This window comes from Gopherus flavomarginatus, chromosome 1, assembly GCF_025201925.1.
Source record: "Gopherus flavomarginatus isolate rGopFla2 chromosome 1, rGopFla2.mat.asm, whole genome shotgun sequence".
Lineage (NCBI taxonomy): Eukaryota > Metazoa > Chordata > Testudines > Testudinidae > Gopherus > Gopherus flavomarginatus.
Window position 1 is genome coordinate 65,674,118 of NC_066617.1, and position 18,878 is coordinate 65,692,995.

An 18,878-nucleotide genomic window follows, 5' to 3' on the forward strand; every position below is an offset into this window, starting at 1 on the left:
CAGGATCCAGCAGGATCTAGGTACCATGAACCAAATGTGTTTTTCCAGGGGTTTTGTACCAGGGTGTGTCAGACTTTCCCAAGCAAGCAGAAGTGGCTCCTCTTGCTTTCTGCGCTGTACAATTCAAATGGCCCAATGCTGCCACGAGCAGCCAGGGTCTGGCTCTTGAACCGGGAGGCACCAGCGGTGGCTTTGTGCAACAGGAGCTTGTCCTCGGGGATGGGGTGGGGGGCGGACAAGTGTCGGGCCGGGTTTTGCTAGGCCACTGCACCGCCGTGGGGGTCCCGCCTCTGGCCGGACCAATTCCGGCCCGGCGCTACCCTTCCCCGCCCGCCTCCAAGCAGGCGGGGGCCACGGCAGCAGCCCCCTGCTGGCGCGTGACGGGACGGGAGGCGGGCCCGGGCCAGCCACGCGCGCGGCCCGCAGGCTGCGGCAGGATGCGGGCCACGCGGAAGCGGCTCTGCTCCGCGCTGCTGGCCGCCTACGTGCTCTTCTCCCTCTACGCGGCCTACAGCGTCTTCCTGCGGCCGCGGCGGTCGCCCGCCTCCCGGAGCGGCGCCCGGCAGCCGCGGCTCGGCAGAGGTAACGCGGCGGAGGGGCCCGGCCGGCGGCTGCGCTGTCACACGTACCCGGGCGTGAGCGGGGGCCACGCTGGGCGCCAGCTGCTGCTAGGCAGCAAGCAGAGGGTGTGAGGGGGACGCTGTGGTGCCTTCCGGCCCCTTTGGCACCTGCCCTGTGAAATATCCCCCCCGAGTGGCGAGCCTGGCGCCCGAGATGCTGGGGACCGGATAGCTGAGGCTCCTGGCAATTGGGCTTTAATACAAAGGGGTTGGGGGGAAGCTTTGCCCCCACCCGGCAGCGGCAAGAGGTGCCGCTTATGTAGCAAGCTGGAGACGTGGGCAGCCAGCTAAGCCTTTTGGGTTGGTGGGGGTTAGCTAGTAGCCACCCGTACGGTCTAAGGTGACTGAGGCGCCTGCCCGTGGCATCTGCAGGTTTCAATTGCTAGTGAGAGGCCCCTGCCCAAAACCTCGGTGTATGTTTATGTCTATGCTTGGAAGAATTAGCCCTTCAGCAGTAAATGTCAGCAATGCTAGCAGCACAGTTAGGGTGATCAGATGTCCCGATTTTGGGGTCTTTTTCATATATCTATGATCCTATTACACTGCACCCCCTGTCCCGATTTTTCACAATTGCTGGTTGGTCACCATAAGCACAATGAAGCTTTTGTTGATAAGGTCCGCTTTTTCGATGGCATGTAGATGATCCATGGTGCCGGTGTGACGACAGTCTGAAATTTTCTCCTTTTAGGGCCAATTTGTTTTGAATATGTGAGGTTTTACTGTAGTAGCAGTTGTTCTTAATCTAGCTGTCAATTCAGAGGATTAAATACAGGCCTGGCTTCTAGAGCTAGTCACTCTCCTAACTTTGGTGACAGAGTCTTTGTATTTTGTCATCAGTGAGACATAACTTTATGCCCATGAGTCACCTGGGTGGAAAATGCATATTTTCTGAGTCTTAAATATAGTTCCTATAATATGGAAAATAGGTCTCTCTTGGTTGTTTCGTCGTCCATGCTACCCCTCCCCCCCACACACACACACACCCTTTCAATCTTTCATTGCAGGAGCTGCTTACTGGAACCTCCGCAAAGAAAATTCCTCATGCCCTGGATTAAAAAATTCACAATTTATTGTGGTAGCTGCATAGATACCCAGTAGGGCTCAGGATAGCATTGTGCTTTGTGCTGTACAAGTGTAGGCCCCAATGCTGCGCAGGCAGACCTGAGCCCTGTCTACACTAAAGCTTCCACTATTGCTACCTGTGGGGAATTAGACGTCTAATTTTTGTCACTGTACGCTAATCCAGTGAGCACAGATGCAAGCTATGCTGTAGCCATGGTTGGGCATAAGTGTGTTTTGAAAATAGTCTTGCTGTGGACAGTACCTTAGAAAGCATCTACTAAAGTGAGACCTGTTATTTCTGTAACAATTAGGAGTAGACTTGTAGACCTGAGGTTGTTAATGCAAAATGTGTGTCTTTTAAACATAGAACGCTCTTCTTTGGGAAATGAAGAATGGAATCCCTGGGAAGGAGATGAAAAAAATGAGCAGATTGTTTCACAGCAGAGATATGAAACTAATCTTCAAATGTTAAAAAATATGAAATCCCAGCAAAAACAAACAGACCTTAAAGTGCAGATCTGGGGTAAAGCAGCTATTGGTAAGCATTTGTGATTAATATGTTTAATACTGCTAAGTGACCTTGCAAGTCCCTTAACCTTTCTGTGTCTCCCTTTTCCTTTCTGTAAAGGTGAGTATAACAGAGTTTGCTTACCTGTTTAAAGTACTGTGCTGTCTTTGGATGGAAGGCCTGGTATAAGCGATAAGTATTTATTATTCAGAACTGCATAAATAACACAATGAGAACTTCAGTTCTTTGGTGTACTTTGATCATTTGCTTATCCTATACTGCTGTCAGGGACTCTCTTTGCTGGATTATCCTAAGCAAATTGCGTAGTGTTGCATTGTTCATTCCAGAGCACATAGTGCGATACAAAAAACTGAAGAGTCCTGGTGAATACTTTTTCATGCTGACTTCTAGATCAGAAGTTGAGAGAAAGAAACACTATGTGGGTTGTGCAGATTTGTTCCCTTTACAGACTTTTTACTAAGAGGACTCACCAACTACATTGTCTTGTCTTTTCTTTTTTCTTTGTAACCCACCATTACATATTTGCACCACCTTCTGCCCTAGTACCGCAACCCAGTGCGGAGGGGAGGCCAGGGAATTGGGGAGAGTTGGAAAGTGAGCCTGCCCCTGCTCACCCTTCAGCGGTGGCTTCTGTCCCACAGGGCTAGGTGAGGGCTGCATGGGCTGGTAGGATCTGAGTAGAGCTGTGGCTCCATGTGCCATCTCACAAACCCAGAATGCCCACCCTGTGGAACAGGAGCTGCTGCTTCGGAGTTTGTGTTTGTGGGCTTAGTCTCCCCTGCCCTCTAAGACCTCCCCTCTGCATCAGGCTGGTAAAGTGTATGTTTTTCTAGGCCAGGGCCTACTGATAGATTAATATTGCCCTGGACACAGCGACCCATCTAGAACCTTCCCATATGTAACTTAAAATACTTTAGTGTTTATATTGAACTGATGCATGTAACTGTTTGCAGGACTAGGGCCTTAATTATCTAAAAGTGAACACCTTTTCTTGGCACTGCTAGCAATTAACTTGAAAGTTGCTCCATTTTAGAAGCTACTGCATTTCCTCTATCCATAAAACGCCAAGAACCTTGACCTTCTTAGAATGTGAATGGAACTTTTGGAGGAATTTTCATTGAAACTGCAACAATGCCATCTTTAGATGGGATTTTTTATGGTGGTCTTTTGTATTCATTGACATACTCTATGTGGGTATTTTTCCATTGTAAAAATATTCCATGTTTCCAAGGGAGAAACCTCACCTCTCTCTCGCAGCTTCAAACGGTGTTGTAATTGGGCATGACTACACTATAGTGCCTCCTCCTTGCCAAGTGTGGCTCTGCTGAGGCCTGCCTCAGTTTCCCCTTCACTCAGTGCTCCTTAGAAGACCACAGTCCAAATTCAAAGCATTCACTTTCAGGTGCCAATTTATTTATTCTTTCAAAATAGAATTCAAACAAGTCTTCATTCCAGTTTCAGCTGGCCCACCACCTCCTCCTGGAGGGTCTGTTTCCCTCCTGAATCAGGGCCCTGCAAGAGCCTTCTCATTCCCTGTAGTGTCTTCAGGCATCTGCAAACTGTCTCCTGCCCCCCACCCCAGCCAGCTGTGTCTGCCTTTATAGGGTCCAGATGCTTTCCCTTAAGCCCAACTAGGCAGCAGGTGGTCAGTCCAGGTACACTGGATCCCCTTGCTTCTTAAAGAGGCCAGTCACCCTGTGACAAGTGTACTTGTCTTAAATCTGATAATGCTTAACATTTTAACAAATATATTTACACAGTCATTTTTTGTTTTCCTGTCCAGCAGTTAACAGGACACTGCCTGCCTACAATTTAAAAAATAACTGCCAAATTTTGGCCTGATGTAGAAAATCCTCCCTTTCTAATTCCAAAGAGTGTGGATGGGTTTGTTTATTTTTTGAGGGTTGAGCAACCAATCCATGTTAATAGGAAAATTTGACATCCACATCCCACCATCATTGCCACACAAATCCTGAAAAATTCTTTTTGATATGATTTTTACAGTAGACAGGAGATGCCATATATGCACCAAGTACTCCAACCGCTCTTCATTATTTATGTAGGTCTTTACCTCTGGCAACATATTCTTGAAGGTCTGCTTGAACCTGCTGATGTGACTGCGCAGTGGAGAGAAGGAAGCATAAAGGAAGGAAAAACACATTTCAGGTACCAGTTGCATGACACTGACCTTCTCTTGTGTTAACTTTAGCAGTCTAAAACATAAACAGTGTAGGAAAAGGTGTCCAGTTGTATATTTTACCCTCCCACTCCAACAATTGTAAATATTTTAATCTGCATAAAGGGAAATGGTATAACAATAATGCTTGTTTTGGTGATTCATTCTGACCAACCATGAACATATTTATTGCCATACTTAATTTCAGACCTTGTGTTAAATATGTTCTGTATGACAGTTTGATTAATTTAAAATGTAATTTCTAGAAATTACAAGAACAATCCTGTTGCCCATCACTGCTTAGAGTCAGAAGAATTAGGCTTTGTGCAAAGAACTCAGTGGAAGCTGGCAAGGTTGGAATTCACCCTCTTCTGTGGCCACTCTTCCCGCCTACAGATTACAACTGTGGCTTTAACTAGTGATAAGAAATATTTTGTTACACTTATGGATGGGTTTTTAGAATCTTGACTAGTTAAAAACATTTTCTTCTTTAAATTATCTGTCATTTTCAGGTTAATAATACTTAACATATTTACATAGTTTCTTAATGTCTATCTCATTGGGAGAAAGGACTTCTATATTGGCATTTAAATAGGTTGTCTTCTGGGTGTAACCAGATTATCCTAACCTCTTTGAAGGAGAAGAGTTTGCCAAGTCTCCATTTTAAGCAAAACCTATTCACATTTCAGATACGTCCAAAATACAGAGTTAAAAAGTGGAAAGTACCAATACAGCAAAAATTAAAAATTGGATAGGTTAGTTATCAAGTATAAAAATTTGAATTTTCTCATTCTATCTATGATTGATCTATTTTTTCCTTAATCCGAAATAGCCCAACTTCATGTCTTCCAGTCACAATACAAAATCCACTTGTGTGATAGGATTTTGTGAGGAAGCATGAGGGTATGTTGTTAGGTGTGATGTGGGAATGCGGAGTTTTTTTCATTTTTATTTATTGGCTGGCTGAAGTAAATTGTTATCTGTATTTGACTATTTAATGTTGCTGGCTCATGGGGTTTGTGCATTATTATTATTATAGTCTGTAGGCTGCTGGGAGTGTGGGTGGGGAGGCATCTTGCTAATGTTAAGTATTGGTGGGGCACTGAGACCTTTACATATGGGTATTTTTTAGAGGTATTAACTCTAAAGACATAATTGCCAAAATATCAGTTAAAATGGGCAGGTAAATAAACTCAGGGTGTTTCTTTGTTCTCATTGATGGAGAATATGATGGCATAACAGGACATGATATATCTACCCCAAACATTTTCAGAGGAATAATTTAACATTCCTAGAACTTTTCAAATGTAAATTTAAAAAAAAAAACAAACTTTAAGAATAACCCACCTTCCCAGTTCTAAGTTACTCTCAAGGAATTTTTAGAACATTAACGCCGACTTGCTTTCCAGATTGTTTGCAGGATCAGAACCCAAGTATTTATGGACATGTTTAACTTCACATATGTGTGTTGTCCCATTTACTTCAATGAGACTACATACATGCATAGGTGTTTGCAAGGTCAGGCCTTTGGATGGTTAAACAAAGGTGAAGTGCAGTATCTGGTAGGCACTGTAATGATCTCCATTACTGTAGTAACTGAGCACCTCAAAATTTATTAAAGTATGTATCTTCACAATCCCCCTTCCCATTAGAAAAGTGCTATTATGCCCATTTTACAGGTAGATAATTGAAGCACAGAGTTGAAGGTCACATAGGAGGTCTGTGATAGAGCAGACAATTGAACACTGGTCTCCTGAGTCCCAAGCTAGCGGCCTAACCACTGGACCATCCTTCCTTTCATAATAATGTCTGTCATAATACAGTATTACAGATTTCTCATATGAAACTGAAGGTTTTCAGTCCCTATGGTAGTATTTTGTATTCTGTTGGTTTTGAAAAGAATAAAAGTTTTTGATCCATTTCACAGATGACTAATTATTCTAGGGATTCTGTCTGGTTTCAATGAGTTCATTCAGATTTTCAAGACTTTTCAGTAGTTGAATATAGTAAAGGTTCTGACGTCCCTGCACTATACCATGTTTGCAATTAATTTTTAATCTCTTTATTGTTCAGGTAAAAGGCCAACACGAGCTTTACTAAAGTTTAAATTGTCATTTTAGACTCTGTACCAGGGCCGGCTCCAGGCCACAGCGCGCCAAGCGCGTGCTTGGGGCGGCACGCTGCGGGGGGCGCTCTGCCGGTTGCTGGGAGGGCGGCAGGTGGGTCCGGTGGAGCTGCCGCAGGCGTGGCTGTGGACGGTCCGCTGGTCCCGCAGCTCTGGAGGAGCATCCGCAGGCATGCCTGCGGCAGCTCCACCGGACCCGTAGGACCATTGGACCCTCCACAGAAACGCCTGCGGCAGGTCCACCGGAGCCGCGGGACCGGCGAGCGGCAGAGCTCCCCCCGCGGCATGCCTCCATGCTTGGGGCGGCGAAATTGGTAGAGCCGGCCCTGCTCTGTACATCTGAAATTTGTCACAATAGCAAAAGTATTTTGCAGTACATAATGTCTGTTTTAATGAAGAAACAAAATCTCTAAATGCTGCAGGCAGATTGTTTACAATGCAGTGAACAGAATATGCATAAAAGTTGGTAACATATCTCATAAGAGGTCAAGTGTTTGTGTTTTATTATTCACAGTTTCATCACTGGTCCAGCCGTAGTCCCGGGATACTTTTCAGTAGAAGCTGATAATGTGGTTCTAGTTCTGAATGGAAGAGAGGAAGCAAAGATCACTTACGCCACTCAGTGGTTGCATTATGCACAAACTTTAATACAAACTCGCAAGCTGAGGCATGTTGCCATTGTGCTGCTTGGAAGTGAACAGTGTAACAATGAATGGATTCACCCATACCTGAAACGACATGGAGGATTTGTGGAACTACTTTTTGTGGTATATGACTGTACCTGGGTAAACGAAGAAGATATTTTCCAGTGGCCTTTAGGAGTAGCTACGTAAGTGTTAAACATAAACAAATTACAGTTAAGGAATCAGTTATGCATGAACTGTACATGCCTAATGTTTTTAGCAGTTAAATCTGTAACATTATTTCTGAAACATTTATAGTAAGAAGCCTTGCAATAAATGTTTACTACATTTTAATCCTGTTAGTGTTGTAGAGTGGATACAGCTATGGGAGAGTTATCTTCATCCTTTCCTGTCTTACTCATGTCTTAACAGAATTATTCCAACTGCAGAATCTCTATTATCAATGGTGATAATGCAAGCCAGAAAGCTTAATTTTCAGATCCATGTTGAATTTGCAATGCTGGCCATTAGAAAACATGTTTTTATTGGAACCAAAGGAAATTTGCTCAGGATGCCATTGACAAAAAGTAAACATGGAGCCTCCACAGTGGCAAAGAATCAATGTTTGTAAGGAAAGATATATTCAGTTTTGAACATGTTAAGATGACAATGAGGCAACTAGGAGGAAATGCCCTAGAGGTAGGTTGGGATGCAGGGGTGAGGGGGTGAGAAAAAGAGGGAGAGGTCAGAAGTGGAAAGGTAGATTTGCAGTCATTGATGTAAAAGTGGAAGTTAAAGCCATGTAAATGGATGCAATTACCCAAATGAAGAGTGGGTGAGGGAGTGACAGAGAGAAGTGGAAAGAAACAAGTACAAAGTCTGGTAGGAAACCTACAGAGAAAAACAATGGCAAGGAAGAGAGAGAACCTCTGAAAGAAGGGCTGAATTACTGTCCAAAGAAATAGCAGGGGAACCAGGAAAGGACAAAGGGCTTGGCTACGCTCAAAACTCCAAAGCGCTGCCACAGGAGCGCTCCTGTGGCAGTGCTTTGAAGTGCGAGTGTGGTCGCAGCACCAGCGCTGGGAGAGAGCTCTCCCAGCGCTGCAGGTACTCCACTTCCCCGTGTGGATTAGCTTACAGCGCTGGGAGCCGTGCTCCCAGCGCTGGGGCACTGCTTACACTGGCGCTTTGCAGCGCTGTAACTTGCTGCGCTCAGGGGGGTGTTTTTTTCACACCCCTGAGCGAGAAAGTTGCAGCGCTGTAAAGCGCCAGTGTAGCCAAGGCCAGAGTCATGAAAGCCCCAGGTGGGGGTGGGGAATAAGATGTTCAGAAGGGGAGCGTATGATCAACAGTACCAAAGGTGGTGGAGAAGCCAAGGAAAGTGAGGATGGACTAAAGTACTCCTTAGGGCATTCTGCACCAAAAAATAAAAAATTCTGCACACAATATTTTAAAATTCTGCAAATTTCTGCAAATTTTATTTGTCAAATAAATGTGGAGACTCCAGCATGGCATTGCGGAGCGCAGGCCACTGGCTGCACAGAGCGGGGAGATCACTGCAGCTCTCCCCTGGGACATGGACTCAGCGGTGAGGTTGCACCCAACCCTGACACAGAGCAAGTACCTGGCCTGCCCCAGAAACATCCTCCGGCCTTGCCCCTCCATGCCAGGTGTGGGCAGGCAGGCTTAGCCTGGCAGGATCCAACCGTGGAGGGGCTCAGTGTGGGGGAATCAAGGTGTGGGTTGAGAGGGTTCTGTTTGGGTCAGTCTGGGGTCAGGCTGCTCAGTGGGGGATCCAGGTTGGGGGGGATCTGAATGCACAGAGGCTTGTTGGGGGGGTATGGGTGCAACATTAATGGGACTCCGAGGGTGGGTCTGACCTGGCCATGGACGCTGTGCAGGGGAAGAGGAAGTCCCATGCTTCCCAGCCAAGCCGGGACTTGCAGTTGAGCCCGGCGCAGGGTAGGATCCACCAGCTGGGTCTTCCCCAGTCCCACCCCCTGCAGTGATTTACCTCTCTGCTGGCTGCCCTGGGCACCTAAAACATTGCTGGGGAGTGTCACATAACTGCTCTTGTGGCTTCCTTTTGCTTCCCCCATCAGAAAGTCATTTTTCTCTGGGGAGCAAAGAAATCTGCTGGGGACATGAATTCTGCACATGTGCAGTGGCACAGAATTCCCCCAGGAGTAAGACTACAGGCTTGTTTTGAAACTAGGTTAATTTTGTGATCAATGTATGGTTTTTTCCAAATTGTTTCCTTACTCTAATAATATAGAAAAAATATAGAAATAGAAGGGAAACTAACAGTATTATTGATCCACTCTCTAAAAGTAAAAAAGTTAGAAAGAAAATCATAGCTAATTTTGAGAATGTGACAGCTGTAAGAGGGACACGTAGTTTAATACTAACGTACAAAAGTGGGTTAAATTAGATTTAGATAATGCAAATGACTCTGCCAGCCCTTTAGCTGAACCATTGGTGCTGTTATGACTAAAATCAGTAACTTTAAGTCTAATTCACAGATTAAATTGGTGAAGATGCACAGATTGTAGGGACAGAGTTGAGTTTCCATTTGAGAGTATACCAATGGCATTGTTTTTACAGCATACACTTTCAGCTGATTCAAATAACTGAGACATCAACTCCAAAGGAACCACTAACCCAGCAACTTCAGCCAAAAGAAATGGTGGTATTGAGAATAGCTGCTATTGAAACAGATTTTTTTTTCTGATTCACACCCTAGAAGATCCCTAACTTCTTTTTGATAGCACCAAGTGGAATTATGTACACATTCTACAGAATGTTAATCTGAAAACAAAGGGATAATGATAAATATTATCCATCAGTGTTTGGCTATCTTTGTTTTTTTAAAATTCAGTCAGTAGTTAAATATTGGAATTGATTACAAAGCTATTCCAGTTCTTAAAATCTGCTGCATAAACATGAAATGGTGCAAAAACCCATCTTTTTCCTTTGACATAAAAATATTTTCATCTAATGTATGCATTGTTGTTACAGATACAGGAATTTCCCCATTGTAGAGCCCAACTGGTCAATGCTACGTTCTCCAAGATCATATCTATGTAATTTTTTAGGAACTGTGTATAAGAATTCATCTAGGGAGAACCTAATGGAAGTTTTGAAACAAGACGGGCTTGATAAACTCTGTTGGATTGCAGCCAGAGAACAGTAAGAGCTATGATTTACTTTTGTAAATGTATAGTTTGCTAGCTGAATTATTCAAAGCCCCTTGCCTAGATCATTGATGACCTAGGTCATCTCTTTTAAAATATGTTATAAATAAAATAGTATAAATAATGACAATGGTCAAACTTAAAACAATGAAAACCTTGCTGAGCTGAGATTTTCATACAGATCTTGGATGCCTTAACTCCTTGTGTGCTACAGTATTTTACATTGTGTTTGTGTCTTGAAATAGTTTGAAAGAAATATCTAACATAATACAGCCAGTCCTGTCTCCTCTCACACATACCCGGTTTTGGTGGAAGGGGCAGTGGGTATTCAAAATCTGTGTCATACATCCTGTGGATATTATCCACCTACCAGAAGAGGGAGACATGAAACCAGAGCTTTATGTCATCAACCACATACAAAGACGATGGCTTCAGCTAAACAATATCATTCATTTCGTGTCTTCAGGAGGTAGGACGGATCTGCTAACTAACTGAAATAAGTTCTAATGGTACTTTTTAATTTGCTTTTAACAACTGCTACCTTAAACTTTGGCAGAATTCGATAGATATTCCTGTAAAGAGGAGGTAATGCTTTTAAAAAATCTGAACAGTCTTTCATCGATTATTTAAACAAAAAAAAATTATGATTAAAATAAATTAATCACGATTAATCACAGTTTTAATTGCACTGTTAAACAATAGAATACCAATTTGAAATGTACTAAATATTTTGAATGTTTTTCTACATTTTTCATATATATTGTAGTCTGTTGTAATTAAAATCAAAGTGTATATTATTTTTATTACAAATATTTGCACTAAAAATGATAAACAAAAGAAATAGTATTTTTCAATTCACCTCATTCAAGTACTGTAGTGCAATCTATTTGTTGTGAAAGAGCAACTTACAAATATAGGTGGTTTTATTATATACCTGCACTCAAAAACAAAACAATGTAAAACTTCAGAGCTTACAAGTTCACTTGGTCCTACACTTTGTTCAGCCAATCGCTAAGACAAACAAGTTTGTTTACAGAGATAATGCTGCCCTCTTTTTATTTAGCGTCACCAGAACATGAGAACAGGCATTTGCATGGCACTTTTGTAGCTGGCATTGCAAGGTATTTACATGCCAGATATGCTGAACATTCGTATGCCCTTTTATGCTTCTGCCACCGTTCCAGAGGACGTTTCCATGCTGATAACTCTCATTTAAAAAAATAATGCATTAATTACATTTGTGACTGAACTCCTAGGGGGAGAATTGTATGTCCCCTGCTGTTTTACCCAAATTCTGCCATATATTTCATGTTATAGCAGTCTCTCATGATGACCCAGCACATGTTGTTCATTTTAAGAACACTTTCACTGCAGAGTTCACAAAACCCAAAGAAGGTACCATGTGAGATTTCTAAAGATATTTACAGCACTTGACCCAAGGTTTAAGAATCTGAACTGCCTTCCAAAATCTGAAGGGCAAGATGTGAATCATGCTTTCAGAAGTCTTAAAAGAGCAACACTCCGAAGCAGAAACTACAGAACCCGAACCACCACAAATCAACCTTCTGTTGGTGGCATCTGACTCAAATAATGAAAATGAACATGCATCAGCACTGCTTTGGATTGTTATCGAGCAGAACCTGTCGTCAGCATGGACACATGTTCCCTGGAATGGTGGTTGAAGCATGAAGGGACATAAGAATCTTTAGCGCATCTGGCACATAAATATCTTGCAGCGCTGGCTACAACAGTGCCATGCAAACACCTGTTCTCACTTTCAGGTGACACTGTAAACAAGACGCAGGCAGCACTGTCTCCTGCAAATGTAAACAAACTTGTTTGTCTTAGCGATTGGCTGAACAAGAAGTAGGACTGAGTGAACTTGCAGGCTCTACAATTTTACACTGTTTTATTTTTGAGATTACACCACAGTACTTGTATTAGGTGAATTGTAAAATACTATTTATTTTGGTTTTTTTACAGTGCAAATACTTGTAATTCAAAAATAAATATAAAGTGAGCACTGTATACTTTGTATTCTCTGTTTGTAATTAAAATCAATATATTTGAAAATGTAGAAAACATCCAAAAATATTTAAAGTGGTAGTCTATGATCGTTTAACAGCACGATTAATTTTTTTTAATCATTTGATAGCCCTAGTTGCAATGTATAACTAACTCTAGCTGAGACTGCAGTGAAGGCAGAACCAATAAAGGCACAGGCAAAGAAATCTGCTGAAAAGAAGATGACCATATCAAAGAAGAGACTGGAAAATAGACATAGAAATAGAGGAGGACTTGAGAAAAGGACTCGGAGGTAGACTGCCAAGAAAAGAAACAATCCTGAGGCAAGACCAATAGAATACGTTTATAAAGATTGGTGGTAAATTACAAGGACTGAGAGAATATAAATTATAAGGACTCAGAGTAGAACTAAATCTGGTCTGGCTCTGTACATGGTCCCTGGCTCAAAACATCTTTATAATGTGTTTTGACATAGGTAATGTGGTTCCGTGCACAGTCTAGATGAGGAAAAAAATGTAAATACAAGCTTTGTTTTTTGTGTGACCATCTCAATACTGTAGCAGGACTATCTTTTTGACTATTAAGTGGGTAGACCAGGGGTGGGCAAACTTTTTGGCCCAAGGGCCACATCTGGGAATGGAAATTGTATGGCGGGCCATGAATGCTCATGAAACTGGGGGTAGGAGTGACGGCTCAGAAATTAGGAGTGGGGCCAGAAATTAGGAGTTCAGGGTGCGGGAGAGGGCTCTGGGCTGGGGCAGGGGGTTGAGGTGGGGGGGGGGTGAGGGCTCCAGCTGGGGGTTCAGGCTCTGGATTGGAGCTAGAGATGAGGAGTTGGGGATGCAAAAAGGTTCTCTGGGCTGGGACTGAGGGGCTCAGAGGGGGGCTCAGGAGGGGGATCAGGGCTAGGGCAAGGGGTTGGGGTGCCAGAGGGGGTCGGGGTGCAGGCTCCAGGCAGCTCTTACCTCAAGCAGCTCCCAGAAGCAGCGGCATGTCCCTCCTCTGGCTCCTATGCATAGAGGCAGCCAGGGGGCTTCGCACACTGCCCTGTCCGCAGGCACCACCCCTGCAGCTCCCATTGTCCGTGGTTCCTGCGCATTGGGAGCTGCGGGGGCGGCGCTTGGGGCAGGGGCAGTGTGTGGAGCTCCCTGGGCTGCCCCTACGCATAGGAGCCGGAGGGGGGATATGCCGCTGCTTCTGGGAGCCACATAGAGCTACGGAGCAGGGCAAGCCCTGGGCCCCGCTCCCCAGCAGGAGCCTGAGGGCCAGATGTGGCCCCCAGGCCACAGTTCACCATCCCCTGGGGTAGACTGTCATCATGATTGAACCAAACAAATTAATTCTACTCTTAATTAGTTTATACAGTTGTTCTCATGGAAGGTTTAAAAAACCTTTATTATAAATATTAAAATGCAATTAATAAAACTAAAGGCAACAACGCTTTTTCTGAAAATTTTAGACAAAAGAACTTGAGAAGCTAATATAGAATCTAGAGAGAGATTATTCAGTATCCATGGCCTAGAATGCTGTCACACAAAGTACCTCGCACCCTCTGAGGAAATTAAAGAGATTGACAATTGCTGCCTGACATTCTCATTTCTGAACAGCAAATCCCCCTGCTAATTTTAAATATTGAGGGGGGGGAATTATTCTTGCTTCAAAAAGTCTGTCAGAGCATTCTATCTCTAAATGCCTATTTTTGAGCCACTTAATAACCTTCTAGTTTTGCTTATGAAGTAAATTGATAGGGACTTCCAGTGCAAAATATTTTTCTAAAAAAAATTCTCTTTTCGTGGGTGCTTGAAGCATTAATGCTTCCTTTAAAGGCCCTCAGTTGAAAACTGTTCTTACAGCATTTATAGCTTACAGGTGAACTTTTCTATAAATACCCCCAAAAAATTGTTTAGGAATATGTGGATTGAAACATAGAACCTTGCTGATTCTCAGATCTGTTGTTACAAACCTTGCAGCTCTGCAACATTTATATATACTAAAATAACATAGATCTCTATTTTTCATTGTAATACATCTACCCTTGAAGGGAAAATGTAATGTTAATTTTCAACTTCTGTATTTTTCTAGGTGGCAGCCTCAAGAAACAAATGAAAGTTTTAGAATCTATCAAAATGCATTGCTGCAGAGTGATCTCACATTGTGCCCAGTGGGAGTAAATACAGAATGCTACAGAATTTATGAAGCTTGTTCATATGGCTCTGTTCCTGTTGTAGAAGATGTAATGACACCAGGCAAGTGTGGAAATTCATCTATATACCACAGTGCTCCATTGCAATTACTAAAGACCACGGGGGCTCCATTTATCTTTATTAAAAACTGGGAAGAACTTCCTGCTGTTTTAGAAAAAGAGAAAAATATGAGCTTACAAGAAAAGATTCAAAGGAGAAAAAAGCTTATAGAATGGTACCGGCACTTCAAAGCACAAATGAGACATAAATTTATTAATATCTTGGAAAATTCATTTTTACCAAATGCTAAAGGAGGTTAATTGCCCCCTTTGAAAGTCAAAAATAGATCAAAAGTTTAATTTTCACTGACCTTCAAGTCAGATTTTATGTAAAAATAAAAAATAAATGAACCACTTCCAGTGCAGGTGCAATTTCTTTGAAGTCAGTAGAGTTGCACCAGCTTATCCAGGGCTGATTTTCACCCTTCTTTCCTAAATTACGTTCAGAGAGGATGCAGTCTTACAGGATAGTAGTCTGGATGGATGACATCTATTTTATTATTATTTTTTGCAATGACTATCTCTCATTCTTAGCAAGTCAATACTTCTGTGTTTTAATCTAGATATGGAAGCATTTCAGCAAATACATCACCCAAAGATAAATGTTTCACAAAAAGCATAATAAGTGGTCGCTCCCCTTCACTGATATTTATACCTTAAGCATTCTTTCCTGAAAGTCTCCTGCTATCATATTTCCTTATTTTAAAATATAACTCTATTATAGTTTTCTTTAACTGAGGAAAAAGAGAACTATAGTCAAGCAGGTCTTGAATGACAGAACTTTTAACAATATTCTAATAAAGTCTTTAAACTATTGCAGATGACGAGAGCTCTTTTCTCCCCCTCCTATTTTTGGCAGGTACAAAATGAAGCCATTTAATAATTTGGGCTCCTCCTATTTGTCTAGTGTCTTAGGGGGAGATGTTATGTATTGAAAAATTTAATTTCTGTGAAGTTTCCTCTCCAAAACTGGCCGTTGATAGATGGAATATTCCCTGCTACCCCACTCATCCTCACCACTGCCCACTTCTTTGACTAGCTTCCTACCATATACTAAAAGTATCTCCAACAATCCTGGAATAAATGGTCATTAAATCTTTTTCATCCAAAACACTTCTGTAAAGGAACATCCTCATATTTTAAATGTGTCTAAGCTCCTTACCCATCCCTGTCCCACCAAAAAGTAACAGTTTACCTTTTATTGAAAGTTTTTCCCTTTAATGTTTTGGTGATTGTGTATGATGTTGTCAGAGTATGAGTACAGTGTGTGAAGATGCATTTGGGCAACATTTTTAACAAAAACAGAGACCCACTTGTTCAGATACAGTTATAAACACAATTGTGCTTCTATCGTATAGCTTTGAGGCCAAGAATTTAGAAAGATTCAAAAAGGGATTGAGAGTAAAAATGTTCAAATGTGCCAGCATAATCTAAGAGCCTGCTTCCCATATCCTTGCTCTTCCATCTGAAGCATCTGGTTCTAACCACTGTCAGAGACAGAACACTGGACTTAGTGGACCACCAGTCTTCTCTAGTGAGGCAATTCTTGCATTTTTGCATTTGTTTGTGATTGCACCTACATGTGGCTATTTAAGGTTTTGTTTTTAATTCAGTTCTACTGTAGAGAGGGTTGTACTCTCTGCTTGTCAGATTCTCCACATGTCTGGGTGTAGTATCCCTTACTCTCATCTTTTCCCCTGTGCAAGGATCTGCAGAGCTTCCTCCACAGCATCTTGGCACAGGAGGTGGCAGGATGGTGAAGGGGTGGCACATTTTCTACTGTGACACCCTGGGTAGATCCAGGAATGTAGGGTTTCTCTTGCAGGTGCAGATCTATGGATCACTATCTGCTCCAATAAAAACAGACAAAACTAATTTATCCTTATAGTATGTCCTTTGTCTGTCCAATGAAACTGCTGAAGACTTGAAGCTTCATTACATTATAACTTAATCTTTCCATAAAAAATGGAAAAGTGTAACTAAGAAAGAAGAGAGCATACTAGATTTCCAAAGGAAAAGTAGTAGATGGTGGTTCTTAACTCAAAGAATATTTTTAAATAAAAAAGATTGTGTGTGTGTAGCTTCTTTTATCCAACACCATAGCACTATCAAAGGATAACAGGAACTGGAAGTTATATGGTGCAGAATAACTTGATTGTGAGGAGATGTAAATAATCTATGACCATTGTAAAATAACCAGGCTTCGGTTATTGGTGATTAAGATGGTAGATGTGTGTTTTGAAAAATGCAAACTTTCACCTGATTGCTATGTTTGTTATCAAGGAAACTGCTGTAAAGCTAATTAAACATGTATTGTATAAAAATGGTGTAACTGTATTTCAGTGTAGAATTTCTGATCCTTGACTTATGCAGAGACTCCTGAGAAAAAACTGTATCTGGTATCAGATTTTCCCCCTCCATTTGAAAGAAGCTTATCTTCATTCTCATCTGATATTGGGGCATAACTTCGAGGGGCTGAGCATCTGTAGTTCTCACTGACTTCAGCTGAAGTTGTGAGTTTAACAGGCTATAAGTGTGCACCTTCATGTGGCAATTTTGAGCATTCTCAATATCTGCTGAAGTTGTCAACATTCAAAGGGGATTTACAAATATAATACTGTCTAGACAAAGAGCTTTGAGTGTCTGAGAGTAGCCAAGGAGCTCTGGTACTATTTTGCTGTGTAAGAAATATTTACTATGAACTGTTGTAATCATTTCAGTGAATGATATGGCCTGGGCTGCACTATACGACTCGCAATACTCCCGTATTTTGAATGTAGTTTAGTCAGTTCTCTAAATGCTGTACTGTCTCTAAATGTAAGAATGCCATATAGTATCAATTGCATGCATGAATTCAAGAGCCAGCTCAATTCTGTGCAACTAAATAGTAAAACATGTACCATAATTTTATCTTTACCGTGATATTTTCTGTGTTTAGACTATACCACAGCAAAGCAATTTTGCAATAGATATTCACTTTTTAATGGTTCCCACAATAGCTTTTTGTGGGAACAATTAAAAAGTTCCTCTCATATAAAAGTGATGAACAGTGTGGCTTAGTAGGTTTATATTATGTCATAGAGTTTGTCTACCAGAATTTTTTTCCTTGCAAATGAGATGCCAGAGCGAATTGTTTGTGTATGTAAAAGTGTTTTATGCGAAACATTAGCGATACCATTTTTCATAGGAAATGGCTATTAGTACATGGGGGATGCAGTCTACAAGTAGAACCTCTAAAGATCATCTTGTTTTCAAAGCAAATTGGATCACTTTTAGCAAAGGTATGCATGACTGCCAAAATGAGTCAAGTTTGCTTCAAGAAGGTCTCATGCCTTTTATGTATTTAAAAATATTGAAAGAGTGTTCGGCCTGGTCCACACTAGGAAGTTAAACCGATTTTAACAGCGTTAAATCGATTTAACGCTGTACCCGTCCACACTACAATGCACTTTATATCGATTTAAAGGGCCCTTTAAATCGATTTCTGTACTCCTCCCCAACGAGAGGAGTAACGCTAAAATCGATATTAGCATATCGATTTAGGGTCAGTGTGGCCGCAAATCGAAGTTATTGGCCTCCGGGCGGTATCCCACAGTGCACCACTGGCTGCTCTGGACAGGAATCTGAACTCTAATGCACTGGCCAGGTATACAGGAAAAGCCCCGCGAACTTTTGAATTGCATTTCCTGTTTGGCCAGCGTGGAGCTCTCATCAGCACAGGTGACCACGCAGAGCTTATCAGCACAGGTAACAATGCAGTCTCCTGAGAATCGAAAAAGAGCTCCAGCATGGACCGCACAGGAAGTACTGGATCTGATCGCTATATGAGGACAAGATTCAGTGCTAACAGAACTCCATTCCAAAAGACGAAATGAAAAAATATTTGAAAGAATTTCCAAGGCTATGATGGGAAAAGGCCACACTAGGGACGCAGTGCAGTGCAGTGCAGAGTGAAAGTGAAGGAGCTCAGACAAGCCTACCAGAAAACCAAAGCAGCAAAGGGAAGATCAGGGTCAGGGCCAAAAACATGCCGCTTCTACGCTGAGCTGCATGCAATTTTAGGGGGCTGCGCCGCCACTATCCCCCCCTTGTCCGTGGATTCCGAGGTGGGGGTTATAATCTCAACCATGGATGAGGATTCAGCGGAGGGGGAAGATGAAGAGGAGGAAGAGCTTGCAGAGAGCACACAGCACTCCATTCTCCCCAACAGCCAGGAGCTTTTTATGACCCAGACGGAATTACCCTCCCAGCCCTCCCAAGCCACTAGCCCAGACAGTGAAGC

The 18,878-nt window shown here is 42.3% G+C and overlaps 1 protein-coding gene across 3 annotated transcripts; it reads left to right on the top strand.

The window, feature by feature from the left end:
* The first annotated feature begins 394 nt into the window (after positions 1-394).
* On the top strand, positions 395-18,424 carry RXYLT1 (ribitol xylosyltransferase 1). 3 transcript variants are annotated; one of them, XM_050923889.1, is made up of 7 exons: positions 395-582; positions 2,050-2,220; positions 4,275-4,377; positions 7,027-7,341; positions 10,154-10,324; positions 14,437-14,600; positions 17,784-18,424. In XM_050923889.1, exons 1-7 carry the CDS (start codon positions 438-440, stop codon positions 17,795-17,797), a joined length of 1,083 nt encoding a protein of 360 aa, XP_050779846.1. In that variant the 5' UTR covers positions 395-437; the 3' UTR covers positions 17,798-18,424. The 3 variants fall into 3 exon arrangements, with proteins under 3 accessions (XP_050779846.1, XP_050779840.1, XP_050779850.1); XM_050923883.1 differs by lacking the exon at positions 17,784-18,424 and having other exon boundaries at positions 14,437-17,506; XM_050923893.1 differs by lacking the exons at positions 395-582; positions 17,784-18,424 and having other exon boundaries at positions 2,134-2,220; positions 4,216-4,377; positions 14,437-17,506.
* The last annotated feature ends 454 nt before the right edge of the window (positions 18,425-18,878 follow it).

Coding starts and splice junctions, on each gene's coding strand:
- RXYLT1 (XM_050923883.1), top strand. CDS start 438: ATGCGGGCCACGCGGAAGCGGCTCTGCTCCGCGCTGCTGGCCGCCTAC. Junction 2,221..4,274: donor CTGGGGTAAAGCAGCTATTG/GTAAGCATTTGT, acceptor TTATTTATGTAG/GTCTTTACCTCTGGCAACAT. Junction 10,325..14,436: donor TGGATTGCAGCCAGAGAACA/GTAAGAGCTATG, acceptor GTATTTTTCTAG/GTGGCAGCCTCAAGAAACAA.